This window comes from the organism of the source record quoted next, unplaced genomic scaffold, assembly GCF_019419815.1.
Source record: "Pyrus x bretschneideri cultivar Hongxiangsu unplaced genomic scaffold, Pyrus_bretschneideri_v1 Contig1, whole genome shotgun sequence".
In the NCBI taxonomy this organism is placed as follows: domain Eukaryota; kingdom Viridiplantae; phylum Streptophyta; class Magnoliopsida; order Rosales; family Rosaceae; genus Pyrus; species Pyrus x bretschneideri.
Genome location: NW_025999390.1, coordinates 2,079,675 through 2,094,535, shown reverse-complemented (window position 1 = coordinate 2,094,535; position 14,861 = coordinate 2,079,675). Strand labels below are relative to the sequence as shown.

At 37.0% G+C, this 14,861-nt stretch overlaps 2 protein-coding genes across 2 annotated transcripts; both read right to left on the bottom strand.

Moving 5' to 3' along the window:
• Positions 1-1,460: 1,460 nt before the first annotated feature.
• LOC103953867 lies at positions 1,461-3,023 on the bottom strand. Its single transcript, XM_009365671.3, has one exon. It carries the CDS (start codon positions 2,881-2,883, stop codon positions 1,852-1,854), a length of 1,032 nt encoding a protein of 343 aa, XP_009363946.2. The 5' UTR covers positions 2,884-3,023; the 3' UTR covers positions 1,461-1,851.
• A 10,275-nt stretch (positions 3,024-13,298) lies between these two features.
• Positions 13,299-14,368, bottom strand: LOC103953878 (ethylene-responsive transcription factor ERF003). Its single transcript, XM_009365682.3, has 2 exons — positions 14,176-14,368; positions 13,299-14,082 (listed from the first exon to the last, which is right to left on the bottom strand). The coding sequence occupies exons 1-2, from the start codon at positions 14,256-14,258 to the stop codon at positions 13,626-13,628; spliced, it is 540 nt and encodes a 179-aa protein (XP_009363957.1). The 5' UTR covers positions 14,259-14,368; the 3' UTR covers positions 13,299-13,625.
• Positions 14,369-14,861: the final 493 nt, after the last annotated feature.

Here is a 14,861-nt window from a genome sequence, read left to right as displayed (position 1 = left end):
TACTAATTACCACCTTCTGACGTTTTCTTTCCCAATATTCATTTCCTTTGACCGGTTCACACCACTTCGGGTCAGGTCTGGTCGCCCAAGATTGTCCCTTTCCTTTATCAATTTTCCTGACCCAAATCCACCGTGCACTGTCAGTTTATTTATCGACCCAAAGGACGGTCAGCAAATTTCACGGTTCAGATTGTGCCTAAGACCAACTTCAATGATGGGCTAAAAGCCAAATTACCTCTCAAAATTTCCCTCCAAACCCACTCCAACCCAAGGGAAAAATTTGGGCTAAATGCTAAATGTTAAACCAATGCCAAATTCCTCCCAAAATTTAGCCCAGAAATCGGAGTGGACTCCACCCAATATTTATTGGAATTTAAATTTTTTTAGATAAAAATGTTCATAAAATTAATTTACGATAGTCTACATATTTATTTTTTTTAAAAAAATTAAATTTAACAAAAAAAATAGACTAAATTCATTCTTTAATAATCCCGGGCTAAAATTTTACGCTAGAACGGTTGGAGCAGAAAAGTTATTTCTGGGCTAAAAGCTAGATTTTTCGGGCTAAAATATTTAGCTTTTAGCCCAACCATTGGAGATGGTCTAAAGGACCAAGATATTGCTTATTATTTAATTTTACGCCACCAAGAAAATAATAAAAAAGTAATAAATAAATTACCCGGCTCACAAGCAACTTGTCCAGTGTCGCCAACTTAGGAAAATTTCATATGAACAACTCTACCACACTCCCAATCAAAATGTCACCGCTCACGCCACACCACAAATCAGAATCTAAGGTCCATTTGGTACTAATAATTTAACTCAATTTTTTATTTTTTAATATATTCATGTTTGGATTTGAATTTTTAATTCAAAAATTTGTTTGGTATTCAATTCTTAAAATTTCAGTCGTATTAAAAATATAATAATAAAAAAGAATTCAAACTCTCTTCCTCTTCCCTTCTCTCCCGCGTCGGCCAATTCGCTGGCCGTTCATCTGAATCTGTAAAACCCCGACCAGTCACCCCCATCCATGTCTCTCTCTCTCTCTCTCTCCCCCCTTACTTCCCGCATTTTCTCTCTTACTTCAAACTCAAGCTGACAGCAAAGGAGGCCCGTCAGGTCGCCGATTTCAGAACTGATAAATTGGCCCAGGAGAGAGAACGATGGAGGTGATGGCTATGGGGATTCAACAATAAAGTTTTCCGTTTGGGTTATTTTTTTTGTTCTGTTTCTGAGAATTGAACTAGAAAACAAGAATTTTTAATTTGTTTTTACACTTTTTTATTTTCTATGCATTTTTTAGTGTAAAAACATTTTATGCTAATCTATACTAAGAAACAGAAAGGCTAAAAAAATTAAATGCGAGTCACAGTGAATTGAAAAACAATGTCCAAATCATGAAACGCTCTTAATCGCGTCCGGCGGATAAATACTCTTCACAATTTGAGCTATTAAGATGATGGGAGAGATGGTTTACTTCAACATTGATCTTTCACAAACTACATTACACAAACAATATGAAAATTACATCATATTCCCAATACAAAAAATCAACAACAGAAAACCAGCTGGGTTTCTCTTTTACTTGCCAAGTATAGTAATTAGTAACTAACTACATATATTTGTTAGCTCTAATTATCTATGAATTTCGTAGTTATGCTTCTCCATTAAATCGGAATTTATTCGATTTATGTTCAACAAACAAATGGGTTAGTAAGAGATCACTAGCTAATCATTATATAATCCAATCCCACCAAGGATTAACATCTCAAACACGCACGCTATACTACTAGCTTCAAGAATTTAATTGAATTGATTGGATTGGACTGGACCGGACCGGACTGGACTTCACCTTTTCCAGGCATAAACAAACAAAGAAAACCCAGCAGGACCGCCGCTGAGCTCGCTCTCCTCCGTGCTCGCCCACTCCATCACCGACGAACTTCCACCGGAAGACCCCGCCGACGACATCGAAACCGACGAAGAAGACAAGCTCTTCCCCATCTTTCGCCACTCAATCCCGCTCATTCCGAAATTCCACGAATTCAGATGACCCAGTTGGTAATTGTTCTCTTTAATCTCCCCGTCTTCTTCGAATCTGAACATGAATACCGCGTGGCCGTCGTCGCCGCCGCCGTCGCTCTCGAAAAGCCAGTTGTAGACGTCCCACGAGATCTGCAGCGGAGTCCCGTCGACTTCGATTCGCTCGTTCCCCCTGAATTTCCACTTCAACCGCTTTATCTGCAGGACAACCTGGCCGTCGACACTAAAGCAGAGCCGGGTCGGGTCGGCGTTTGACCCGCAATCGATTCGGATCTCCCGCAATTTACCGCCGAACCGGGCCTTAGTGGTGTAGATTTTCTTGGCGACGACGTGCTCTCTTTTCAAGATTGGGATTTGCGGAGTCTCGGATTTTTGGGCCCGGGTCTTGGCGTAGGCTTCGCGGGTCAAATCGCCGACAAGGAGGGTCATCTCGTTGTCGACGACGACGGCGATGTAGAACCCGGATTGGGGTTCAGGTCCGGAGCCGAACCGGGCTTTGGAGAGGTCCCAGAAGAGGAGAATGTTGGGGGAGAGCTTCTTGGAGCCGTGCTTCTTCCAGAAGAGAAAGGGCTTGATGTGGAGGTGGAAGGAAGGGGACGAGAGCGACGGAGGGAGGGGCGAATCGAAGGAGTGGCGGAGGAGGTTGAGGTGGAGGGAGCGGCCGAGGAAGGAGCGGGACCAGGTGAGGGAGAAGAGGGCGTGGTCGGTGTGGTAGAGGCAGGTTGTGAGGTTGGGGTGCCCGGAGATGGGAGGCGGAGACGGTGGTGAGAGGCGACCGTTGATGGAGGTGGACGGGCGGAAGCAAGAAGGGAAAGCGGAGGAGTAGTGGCGGGACATTTGGGTGGTGGGGTTTTGGAACTTAGTTAGATTGTAGTGTTGGGTTGTGTTTTAAGGGAATCTTTGAGGGTTTTGGTGCTTTTTGGAGCGAGAGAGAGAGAGAGAGAGAGTTGGAGAGAGACGGTGGCAAGGGTATGGGGTTTTATGGGGGGATATTGGGAGGAGAGGGGCAGGGGGAGAGAGAGAGAGAGAGAGAGAGAGAGAGAGAGAGAGAAAGGATCTGTCACGGACTCCACAGATGAAATTGGGAGGGACAAAGGTACGGAGAATAGAGACTGTCGAGATAAATATTGGACTTTCATGTTTCAACCAACACGTAAAAGGAGTCTTCTATTTGTAAATTGTACATGCTCTTTTTGCATGAACAGATAGAATGGATCACAACATTTTAATTTAATAAGTTGTGGATGGGTACTAAATACTATGGTTTTATACATTTTATCGTCTGTTTAGTACCTCTTATATTGGCATAGAGACAATTCTGTTTCTTTATACTTTCATCGGAAAAAAAAAAAAAAGTAATTAAGGGAAATTATGAACATTGTCTCACTGTAACAATTCAAAATCATCGTGCTAAATGTATGTAAAGTAATGAATTAAAAGTATGAAATACATTAAAATTACATGCATATGCTAAACTGTGATTGATTCATAAATAAATCGTAAGTCTAGTTTACATAGATGAGGAGAAGTAAAAGAGAAAGATGAAGGCGTGCAGGGAGGAAGAAAAGGGCAAGAGAAGACGCTAAAGGAACTCTCACGCTACGTGATTTGTGATAAACTCTGAAAATTCTTCCTGTCTATTATTAAATCTCAAACATTATGGTTACACGTAAAAGTCAAGGCAGGGCATTCTTTTGGGACCTTTGAAATTTGAATGAAAAAGTGGAAATGGCCAAAGTCTCCCCCTAAAGCGTGTCAAGAACCAAATTGATCAACTTAGAACCATTTTTTTGTACGTTACCAACAAGTTTAGCAATATTCAGTTTCCACTTGATCAGATAATATCTCAAAGTTCATCTTAAGCTAATATGGTGACTGTATGCGTGTATAATGAGCTCGATAGTAAATCACATTTATGGATTGTAAAAGTATTTTTGTAAGTAGTTTATCATTTTTTTGTACATGAGTAACTTGTCTAGCGATACTTGGTTTTTACTTAATCAAAGTAGGTCTTAAGGACAATATATATCTATAGTGAGCTTGATATTATGTTGTGACACATTGTGATTTACGTGGATGAATCAGCTGATTGTGAATTGTAAAATATTTGTAAGTGTGTTGTCTCTTATAAAAGAACAAGCAAATCAATGAACTTGAAACATTCCTTTAATTTAAATGGGACTAACAAGGTAAAATCCTTTCATAGTTTATGATTCTATTACTTTCATGCAAGTTCCTCTCACTTTATATTCGTTGGACTAACCGGACAAATATCATATAGCTTTACTCCCACTCCCTCAGCCTTTTTCTCATATTTTACTTTTCACTCTTGTATAAATAAGAGAAAAATACAAATTAGGAACAATTCTTACATTCGGTGGAGGAGCCATTAAAGGATCAGAATAGTAGGACTTGTTCTGCCTTTTTCTTCTTGTTATTATAACAGATGTGGTTGAATACTAGTCTAATATTCTTAAAATTCAAGTGTATTCTCAATCCAAACTCTTTTCGGTTTCAGAACGTGCTTCATTTTTCCTATATTCCTCTTATTGCAATGCAGTCTTCATTTCCGCTCCTTATTCTATCAACTTTTCTTTGGCTTTAACTTATATTTCTAAAAAATTATTGCTTACTCTTTTACCTCATATTCATGTTTCTGTGTTGTGAAATGTTTTAAATTCTTTATGTTGAATTTGAAGTTTTTCTATTTTTATGCAAATTACTCAAATCTCTCATGTTACGCGTTCAAATTACTTATGTATGTAAGAAACTCTCTCACACATGAAATCTTAATTCCGCCACTGCTTACATTGTATATGATCAACGTTAAGACCTGTTAGAACCAAAGTACAAAAAATTAATGTTTTTGTAAAAAGTTTCACCACAGATAACCTGATCCTATTGACTACAGAATAGTGGGGACATCCATATCGAGGCTGAGATAAGATACCCAACCCTAAATAAGTCTGTTTTTGGATTCAAACATGGCATGTATAATTTAATAAACAGCACGCTAATCCAATCCAAGTTGCACAGCAAATCACAGCAGCCACAAAAAGTTTACAGAAGTATTTTTACACTAAGAAGAATCGAACTCACCATTCACTGAAGTTTTTTTTTTGTTGATAACATCGATATTTTAACATTAAGGAGAGAGGAACTCGTCATTTACAAAAGTTAAATCTAAACTTTCGACAAATAAGAAGCATAACATTATATTGTAGTATAGAAAATGAATAGTCATGATTGAGTTGAGAAAATATTATTTTTGCTTACTAGCTAATCTAATGGGAGATACGATCATACCAACTCACATGCATCGAATCTTATTAGAATTTTGATATCAAGTGAATTTGAGTGAGAGCCATATTAGGATAGGTGACTTTTGAGAAGTGCATGTGTTGCATCCTTTTTTTTTGCTGACCAAAAAAAAAAAAACATAAATCTGAATTATTAGGTGTGTCTAGTAGTTCGAACTGTTGAAAACTTCATAAGAGTATCAGACAGCGGTGACCCATTTCTTTTGCTTTTGTCATCAAACTACCATAGAAATCCAAAGCATTTTGTGCTTGGCAAAGTCATCCTTTATTTTGTCTCCTTCCTTGGTCTTCTGCTTTAAAATTGCCAGCTGGTACTCTAGGTACTCGACCGTTCCTTTTAGTTGTACTTTTATATTTACAAATCAGACCACAAATTAATGTGATTGTGAGGTTTTTCTGATGATTTTTTTTACGAAATTTCCAAGAAATTGAGGCATATGAAAATGATGGGCTAAGGGAAGATGCTCGAATGGAGCGGGTGACAGACTCTTAATCAAGATTAAATAGAAAGAACGCTAAACATTTGATGAAAAACGCTAAATTATGATACATTACTGCTTATTGTATATTTAGGGTCGTCGTATAATATTTATAATGTTGAAAAGTCTGATGTCTGATGGCAATGAATGCCCACAAAGTATGTTAGCAAAAATCTTCAGCATGGGCAGAAATTTTCAATGTCCATGCAAAGTGAAAGTTGAATGTGAAATTGTATAGTGAGACGAAGTGTCATAAAATTCAAGATGCATTAACTGCATTAGTTTGGAGTTGCTCTATAAATAGAGCACTCCGCACGTTTTTAAGTTACAAGGAAAAGAAAGAAGAAGTGAACGAGAGAAAAATATCAGTAACATCATCTATTTTCTCTGCTTTTATTTGTTATCCTCTTGTGCTATAGTTTTTGTGTGGCATTTTACATCTACCTTGCACCTACCACTAAAAAGGTTATCTCTCAAACTTTAACCCTTTTATAACATATAGTACGTTATTGAATTTTCTTATATCAATATACAAAATGGCAGTAAATGCAAATCAAGTTCAATTGCATTGACTATATTTATTTTGACCTGAACTTGCACCGAAGTGGAGCGTTTTGGAGTCTTCGTATTGGTTTTAAGAAAACTAGTCAAAGTAAATGCTAACAGACAAAGACACAGTAGTTAACCAATTTTGAGGGGACTTGAAGGAGCAGACTCAGTCCGGAGTGACTAGAGTCCAAATGAAAGTACTTCTAACTACTCTTTTTCTTGCAGTTTCCTGCACAAAAAGGCTCATTCAAGGAAGGAGATTGTTATTGTGGATCGAGAGATCCAAACAGTTCGAGTTTTTAGATTTTTGTAAAGTGAGTAGTGTGATGATTTATTGGAGGCTGTAAGATTGAAATTGTGGCCGGATCTCTCGATCCACGGATCCGAACACAAAAATCCAAAGTGGATCTCAATCCTTCATTCAAGGTCCTTATTTTAGTCTATTGTATAGAACCTCACATTCGCTTGTATGTGCAAATGATTAAGCTTAGAAAATTCGGTTGTTAATTAACAGTGTGTTGCTAGACCGCTTTTAAAGTTTAACACATGATTAAGTTAGAGGTAATATCAGTATTGATTAGTAGTGAACTGGTACACTATCTCTTAAATTTTTAATATTTGAACTAGAATATGCACTAGGCGATGAAAGATTACAGGAGTGTAGAGGTTAACCTAACATTCATCAAGTCAAAAAACAGAAGAATCCCCACCATGTGCAAATATTCCCTAAACTTTAAGCATACTCCACAACGCAGTCCACACCTAATTTTGCGGTCATTATTTTCTGCGGGTATATGAATCTGGATTAAGCACGCTTACCACTAAACTAAACCCTAAATCTTAAATTAAGAGCAGCTAATCCAATCCAACACTTCAACTTCTGCACTTAAAAACAGAGTTAAGTTATACTTTCCCTTTGGATTCGGCTCCTATTTTAATCACCCATTTTAAATATTTTTGATGTTTTGGATTCTGGTTTTTTATAAAATTTAGATTGTCAACGTTAGGTACTTAGGTTCCGTAGTGGGTGACCCTCAAGTTGAATGAATTCATATTTGCAACAACTGAGTAGAGACTACTTCAAACTTAACAAAATGACAAAACATTCGGTATGTGCGGAACTACTTTTGAAATGATTAAAAACGATTTAAATTTGGAAGTTTTTTTTTTTAAATGACTGAAAGTGTTTTTAGAACTAATCAAAGGTAAAAATGCAAGTGAATCTTGAAAAAAACGTTGAAATGACTTTTTGTAAGAAACACATAATTGGTGCTTCTTCTAAAATGCGCTTCACGTGATTTTGAAACCCAAAATCACTTTCACTCATTTTAAAATCATTTCCAAACAAGTCATAAACTCTAAATAATGAAAACCCTTCTAACAATATTTCATAGTACAGTTAAAAAGTAATTGGATTATAAAATAACTTGCAAATGATAAAAGTGAGTACGGATTATAAAATCACTTGGAGATGATTTAGGGAAGAAATCAGAAACGCTTCCATTTTTATTAAAAATTTCAACATGCTTTTCATAAAATAGTTACAAGCGCTTCTTAAGGAGTGAAAGTACTTTCATTTTAAAATGTTTAAAACAGGCCTCATTTACGTGCAGGCACTAGGCAGTGAGGTTAGGAACTAAAAACATGAGTTTATTAGGCCTCTTAATATATTTGATGGGCCTACTTAGAAGCCCAGTGTTCAAATTCAAGTTAGGCTTTACCCCTTTTGGCCCAACTTATGTCGGCTGAAAAGAGCCGTCAACTTTTTTTTTTTTTTTTTTTTTTCTTAAAAAATGGGGATAAGTGGTGGCAAGCCACGGATATCCACCCCTTCATGAGGAGAGATTTTTCAGTGTGACCGTAATATGAAGTGGCACATCACATGTTACTATGCAAATGATGGGATATGTGTGTTAAAAAATTAATAACTTAAAAAGTAAAATTTCATCACTTATATAAAAACACATAATGTACCATCTGTATTCCCGTCACAATTAAAAACTTCTCCTTCCGGAGACCGGAGAGACTCACAAAAACATTTCAGCCTCTCTTTGATCATAAGTTTGACTTTCACACTAGCAGATTCAAACCCAAAATCCGGAGCTTCTCTAGTGCACATGTTTTATATACACAATTATTTCTTAACCTTTAAGATCAATCTGAACGGTCGACGTTAACAACTGGATCTTTACGACCCAACCAATCTCCCTTATCCAAGGCTTCCTTTTCTCCAAGCAAAACGGATCAGCCACCATATTGTTTCTTTAATTAATAATAAAAACAAGATAACTATTTGCACACTCTTTGATAAAAGGCGTTGATGGATTTAAATCGGGAATTAATTTGTAAAAGGGAAACCTGTTTGACTTTAGTTTTCCAATTCCGAGCCATTTCCGCGCCAATTTCTTTGATTTTTTTTTCTATGATCGTCATTGTTATAAGGTTTATTTGGTTGAAGAGATATCGTTTGATTCAATCGCGATGTGTCGGAAACCGAAAGGGTAGTTGGCGATGGCAGACGCCAGAGGGGAAGGGAGGAGGGACAGACGCCAGAGGGAAGATAGAGAACTATGGCCATCTCCGATCGAAGAAGGGCCAAATGGCTTCCTTTAATCCTATAGTTTTACAAGAAATTATATTTTAATAAACAGTGATATGTTATATTTTATATCATCTCCAACCGAGGCTAAATGATCATAGGCCAAACATTGCCCTTTGATAAAAAATCATCTCCAACTGAGGGGGCTAAAGGGTCATTGGTCAAACATAATTTATTATTCTAATTAAATAAATATGATTAATTAAATTAAACTACCATATTAAAATAAAGTTTTCGAACATATTTTGGGTGCCACTTGTTGCCAAATGAATGGCCTCCGGATTTCTTATCTTTACATAATCTTAATAATTTTTTGGATAGGATTTCGAGTAACACATGTCGCTAACGTGAGTAACTATCCATATTTCTTATCTTTATGTAATCTCAATAATTTTTCAGATAAGATTTCGAGCGACACGTGTCGCTGAAGTGAGTAACTCTCCAAATTTCTTATCTTTATGTAATCTTAATAATTTTTTGGATAGGATGTCGAGTGCCACGTTTCAAGATGTAATTGGTTGTGCAAATTTTAGATAGAATTTTTATCTACGTGGTACTTTTTAGCTTTAGTTTTCAATGTTGTAGGTATTTATAGGAAAAAAAATTAAATTGTTTTTTTTTAATTTGTCCAAAAAAAAAGTTTCAAATTTCAACGGTAACCTAACAGCAGCATGACGTTAGCTAGCCGTTGCTAACTGGCGTCATGCTAACGCCAAATAGCCATTGACATTCAAATGGGTTGAGCTGGAGGGTTGGCAAAATGTCAAGCTTAACATTGTGGAGTTTGAGGGTTGGAAAAATGTCAAGCTTGACATTCTAGCACTGGAGGGCTGGTTAGAAATGGCTAGCCCACTGGCCTGGTTTGGGGGTTTGGGCCTGATGGGCCCCACAAGCCCTTTAGCCTAACCCTCAATTGAAAACGGTTTTTGTGTCACTCCGAACTATTTTTAACCCTATAGCCCTTTGACCAGGTCGATTAGAGATGACCGAACGAGTTTTGTTAACCCGGTTGCGACTTAAGTTTAAGTGTCAATCTCATTCGTCCATATTAATCTAACGGTCTTTATTTACATGTGTAAGTAGTATGTGCACTTAAGCATGTGCATTAGAGAAAACTTGTAAAATATTACGCACCCAGAAGATTATTACCAAACTAACGGCCCAACATCTAGTGACAAAAAATAAGCAGCCAAAAAGATGGATAAATAAAATATGAGGACATCGGAACAACTATGCTTTATTTTTTATTTTTTTTAACAAACGATATTATTTATCTTGAAGGGATATGAAGTGGATTAGATCTCACAATGAATTAATAATAATGTGGTTCAAATTCGACGTTGACGAGAATCGGACTCAAGATTTTTTACTTACTAGTAAAGAGGAGTATCACTAGACTGTAGTACTAAACGACAATAATACTTTACTTTTAGATGTTTAGTCAACAATACTTTACTTCTATTAAGTCACGGATTTCCACTTGATCTCGTGTGATTTCTCCGGATCCTTCTTCCTATAGAAAACAGAATAACATTTCCATCAAAGCACAGTGAGACTTGACAAATTAGGTAAATTATAGTTAATGAACCTCCACATGTGAAGTATCCAGACCCGGCCCCCTTCTTAAGCACTCTCAAAGCTGCTAGATAATGTCCTAATTTGGTGAAACCACTGCCTGGCCCATCCCCTACCCAACAGAAAATTACGTGACTAATGACTAATTAACTAATTAACATAGATGATTAGTACCGCTTTTCTCATAGATTATCATGCCACATTATTGTCTCCTCGGATTAGTTTAAAGAGTAATTGTGATTAGGACCATGTGGATATCTCAACAACTTGTGTAAACAAGCTCTGCTGCACAGGCCCCAACCATGTGATTATTGGATGGGGGAAACAAGAACACATGAAGTATGAGACATCGAAAAGATCAAATTCAGTTTGTGCCTATTGGATGGGGGAAACAACAACTTGTGTAAACATGCTCTGCTGCACGTTGCGAAAATTATCGTGTGATACTAAAAGACAATCATGCAGTATATTTAATTCACACTTTATAATATAGATGAACAACGAGTCCAAAACTATTTGATATAACGAGTTCATGTTTTAGAGTTAATGGCCGATTAATATGTTTTAATAACAATGAAATAATTATACTATGTGACGGTGATTCAACACGATAGTAGAGTTATTGTGAAGTATGTGCTCATAAACAGTTTCAAAGTATTTTGGCATTGCTGGGAGAGCAGGCCATACACCAAACCTTTCACTTCAGAGACTTTTCTCACTCCCTACTCCCTTGAAACAAAGCAATTTGCGTTTTGGATTTTTGCATGCTTTGCACTTGATCCAAGACACCTTAAAGGCCAAAACAAATGATAATTCCCATTAATTAGAGAGAAATTTGAAATAAACAATTAAATATAAATTTTGTTGTTGGGTTATGAAAAGATTGAGCACCAAATATGATTGTCTCTTCCCCAAAAAACTATTCCTTCGTGAGATTCTATACACCACCGTGATTGGATACACCATCATTTGTTTGACTGCTTTTTCTTGTGATCAAGATCTCTCCTTTGACTCTTCCAGTCCTCTCTCTCTCTCTCCTTCTCTTTCTCTCTCCTGGTGTGAAATTCCAGGGAATGCCTCTGTTCTGTTCTCCAAATTGCAGGTTTGATCATTGTGGTCACCCAAATTCCGTACGTTGCATGTTTTTACCAAAACCCTAATGAGTTGATTTTATTGATGGAAAGAGCAGAAGAATTACTGCATAAATTATCCATAGTTTTCTACTTTTTACCTGGAAAAATGCTCTGGAATGTGCAAAAAAATGGTGGAAAAGTAAGAGCCAAAACCCATCCATTTCAATACTAATCAGGTTGTCAGATCAATCTTCAGTAAAAGAAGTGCTTGTTGTCTAAATGGGGACTTTCCTAGAAAACTAATGATTCGGTCTCGTTTCAACTGGTAATTTTGCAACATATGCTCTATACGACAAGAAAAATTTACTTGTAATGAATTAACGTCGACACTATAGTTATAATATTTCAAAACAATCATGTTGTCATGCGTTTTAACGTTCTTACATGTTAGTGAATTAAAATATCCTAACAGTTGCATTCTCGTTGCACGGGGAATTTGATGAAATGGGGAAAGTAGTTTTAGATCAGGTGGAAATTGATCATGGTCCCCAGGAGAGTTCTCAAGTTTCAAACAATTGATGATGGTGAACTCACTAACTTTGGTCATAATTTAAGCACTTTGGTAAAAACAAAATAATTAGAGTAAACAACTTTAGTTTTTGATGGTTGTGGGGAGCAAAATCAATTCCCAAACAGGTGAACAATCATGAAGTTTTCACTGATAGAGATGGGACAACACACATGCATTTGATTGCATAAATTAAACAAAAAAGTTGGGATTGCCATTTTGGTTGAATCCAGTAGGTATAATTAAGATGAACATATTTTATAAGCACTCTAATTAGTTGGATTAAGAACTGCCAAAAAAAAAAAAAAAAAAAAAACCTTGTTTACTTTTTTTGTTTATCCAAACAAGGTTTTGTTTTTATTTTATAATAATATTTTACACATCCCGGTTTAAGGGAACAATTTACTTACATTCGTAAGATGTTATTGTGTCTTCTCGAACAATATCCCAATGTGCAGGGAAGTCTCTCTTCTTGTGAGGGGCTCGTTATATGTATACATATACTCCAAATTGTTAGTGGATTCAAATAGCAAGGTATGAGAAAGTGTGTCCATTTTTTTCTGAATAAATCGGCAAATTCCCAACAAAAAGCCTGCTCATAAGTTGGTTTTGCTAGGGTTCATAAGTCAAAACAACTTTAATTATTTTGCTTCTTAAATTTGAAGATAAAAAGCCAGAAAACCATGCGTTGTCTGGAAGGCCCTAATTTAAAACAATTACTTTTCACCTGATCAGTGTGATAACTTTTCTGATGAGATTACAGTACCGTGCGCGCACTAGCCATGGCACTGAGCAATTATATTATTTGTTTTCTTGGAAAGATAAAAGGTGCACAAGAAAACAGACAGTGCTCTCGTTTTCTCCCTTCGTCCGGACATGGAAACTGATATTTGTATGTACAGCACTACAGGGCAAACTAATTCGTTGAATTTACTGCATTCACTTTTATACGATCTTCGAATTTTCCATGTACTTCCAAATAAAATAAATAAAATGAGTGGCTAACAACATCGGTTCTGCAACTTTCAGAAGAAATCCAAATCACTTGCGCTTACTGCGGAGACGATGAACTGGAAACAATTAAAACCATGGATAATTAAGCATAGAATTAATAATAACAATAATGTACAAATAGCATCATCAAATGGGTTGCTTAGAAGGTAGTCCTAATGGGGTTCTAAATCTAATGATGCAGCCGAGGACTTCCATTTCTAGCAAGTTTGAGAAAATTGGGTTAAATCTGCTGCATGAGTTTGCATCGGCAGAGAAATAAATATAAGGCCTTCCGGTCCGAGTTTTTGGAATGGTTCTAATCAGTAACGTTCATGAATGGATTAACGAGATTTTCACTGTTCTTGTCTACTATCCAGCGAAACCACAGCCAGTGAAGCGGGCGGGCAAGTAAAGAAGTACACTTTAGGTAGGTTGTGGTGGCACAACAGAGCATAACTCAATGGACCCGTAATGCAGTAACTCTTCAATCATCTGCTCAATGTGATCATCTTCAAGTGGCTTGAACTGCTGGCTGCTGCTCTCTACTTTAACTTCCCTCACAACCCAATTCTCCTCTCCTCCTTGCTGAATTTCAGGTCTGATCATCTCTGGCATTTTCGCGCCTGATGACACTAAAGTTTTCGGTTTTTTTGGCTCTTGTAGTGAAGTTTTGGTCATTTGGAGTGAAGCCATGTAGCATCTGTGCAGTTTTGCTGTCAAAGTTGCCGAGAGAAGTTTGGAGGCCGAGGACTGAGACGCATTTGGGTTATAAGGGAAGTTTGTTCTTGCTCTTGGCCCGCACATTAGCCTCGCCGCTTCGTCGTAAGCTCTCGCCGCGTCTTCCGCCGTTTCGAATGTTCCCAGCCAAATTCTAGTCTTCCTGCACAAGAAAAAGAAACGCTTCGCTTAGTTTCCAAGTCACAACCAGAAACGCGAACGTAAAAAACTGTCATGTTTTAAAGCGTGGACTTACAATAAAGGGTGGCGGATCTCGGAGACCCAAGAGCCCCAATGCCTTTGTCGGACGCCTCGATATCGCTGTTGCGGTCTCGCCATTGCTGTGCAAAAGAAACGTTTCTTTTAGAAAGTGTTTGTGAAAATGCCTCAGAGAAGAAATGCCAAGTGAAAGGAAAGTTTGAGGGGAGAGAGGGGATTTTGCAGTTGGGTTTGTCTGACAGATATAAGGACAATTTGGAGGCTCCCTCCCTCTCACTTTTGTTTTTCTCTAAGGACTTGGGTCCCACAAGAACTTGGACTCTAGGGTTCTTTTTCTCTGTGTCTTATTATTTACCAGTTGGCTTCAAACTGATGTGATTTTTTTTAACAAAAATCCGAGGGGAAAGTTTCAAACTGAACCAAATTCAATTCACATGGCTGTAGTATTGTAAATTGGATTAGATTAGAATTCTGTTGCTTTTCATGGACCTTCTATTCCTCAAGAAAATCTAATGTCAAAGTCCCCCGCAGATTCTTCATGTGAGTTTGGTCTAAGCAGGAAACAAAAAGACAAAATAAATCATATAAATCATATGAATTTTTACATGTATGCAAATAATTACAGAGTATAATAAGAATGGCAACTCCTTTTTTTTATGGTTATGAACTTTATAATATTCATTATTGTATTAATAATTTTTTTAAGGAATCTTGGAGTTTCAG

Excerpts from the sequence above, each read along its gene's own strand:
- LOC103953878 (XM_009365682.3), bottom strand. The coding sequence starts at position 14,258 with ATGGCGAGACCGCAACAGCGATATCGAGGCGTCCGACAAAGGCATTGG. Across the intron at positions 14,083-14,175 it reads GAGATCCGCCACCCTTTATT|GAAGACTAGAATTTGGCTGG; the intron begins GTAAGTCCACGC and ends TTTCTTGTGCAG.
- LOC103953867 (XM_009365671.3), bottom strand. The coding sequence starts at position 2,883 with ATGTCCCGCCACTACTCCTCCGCTTTCCCTTCTTGCTTCCGCCCGTCC.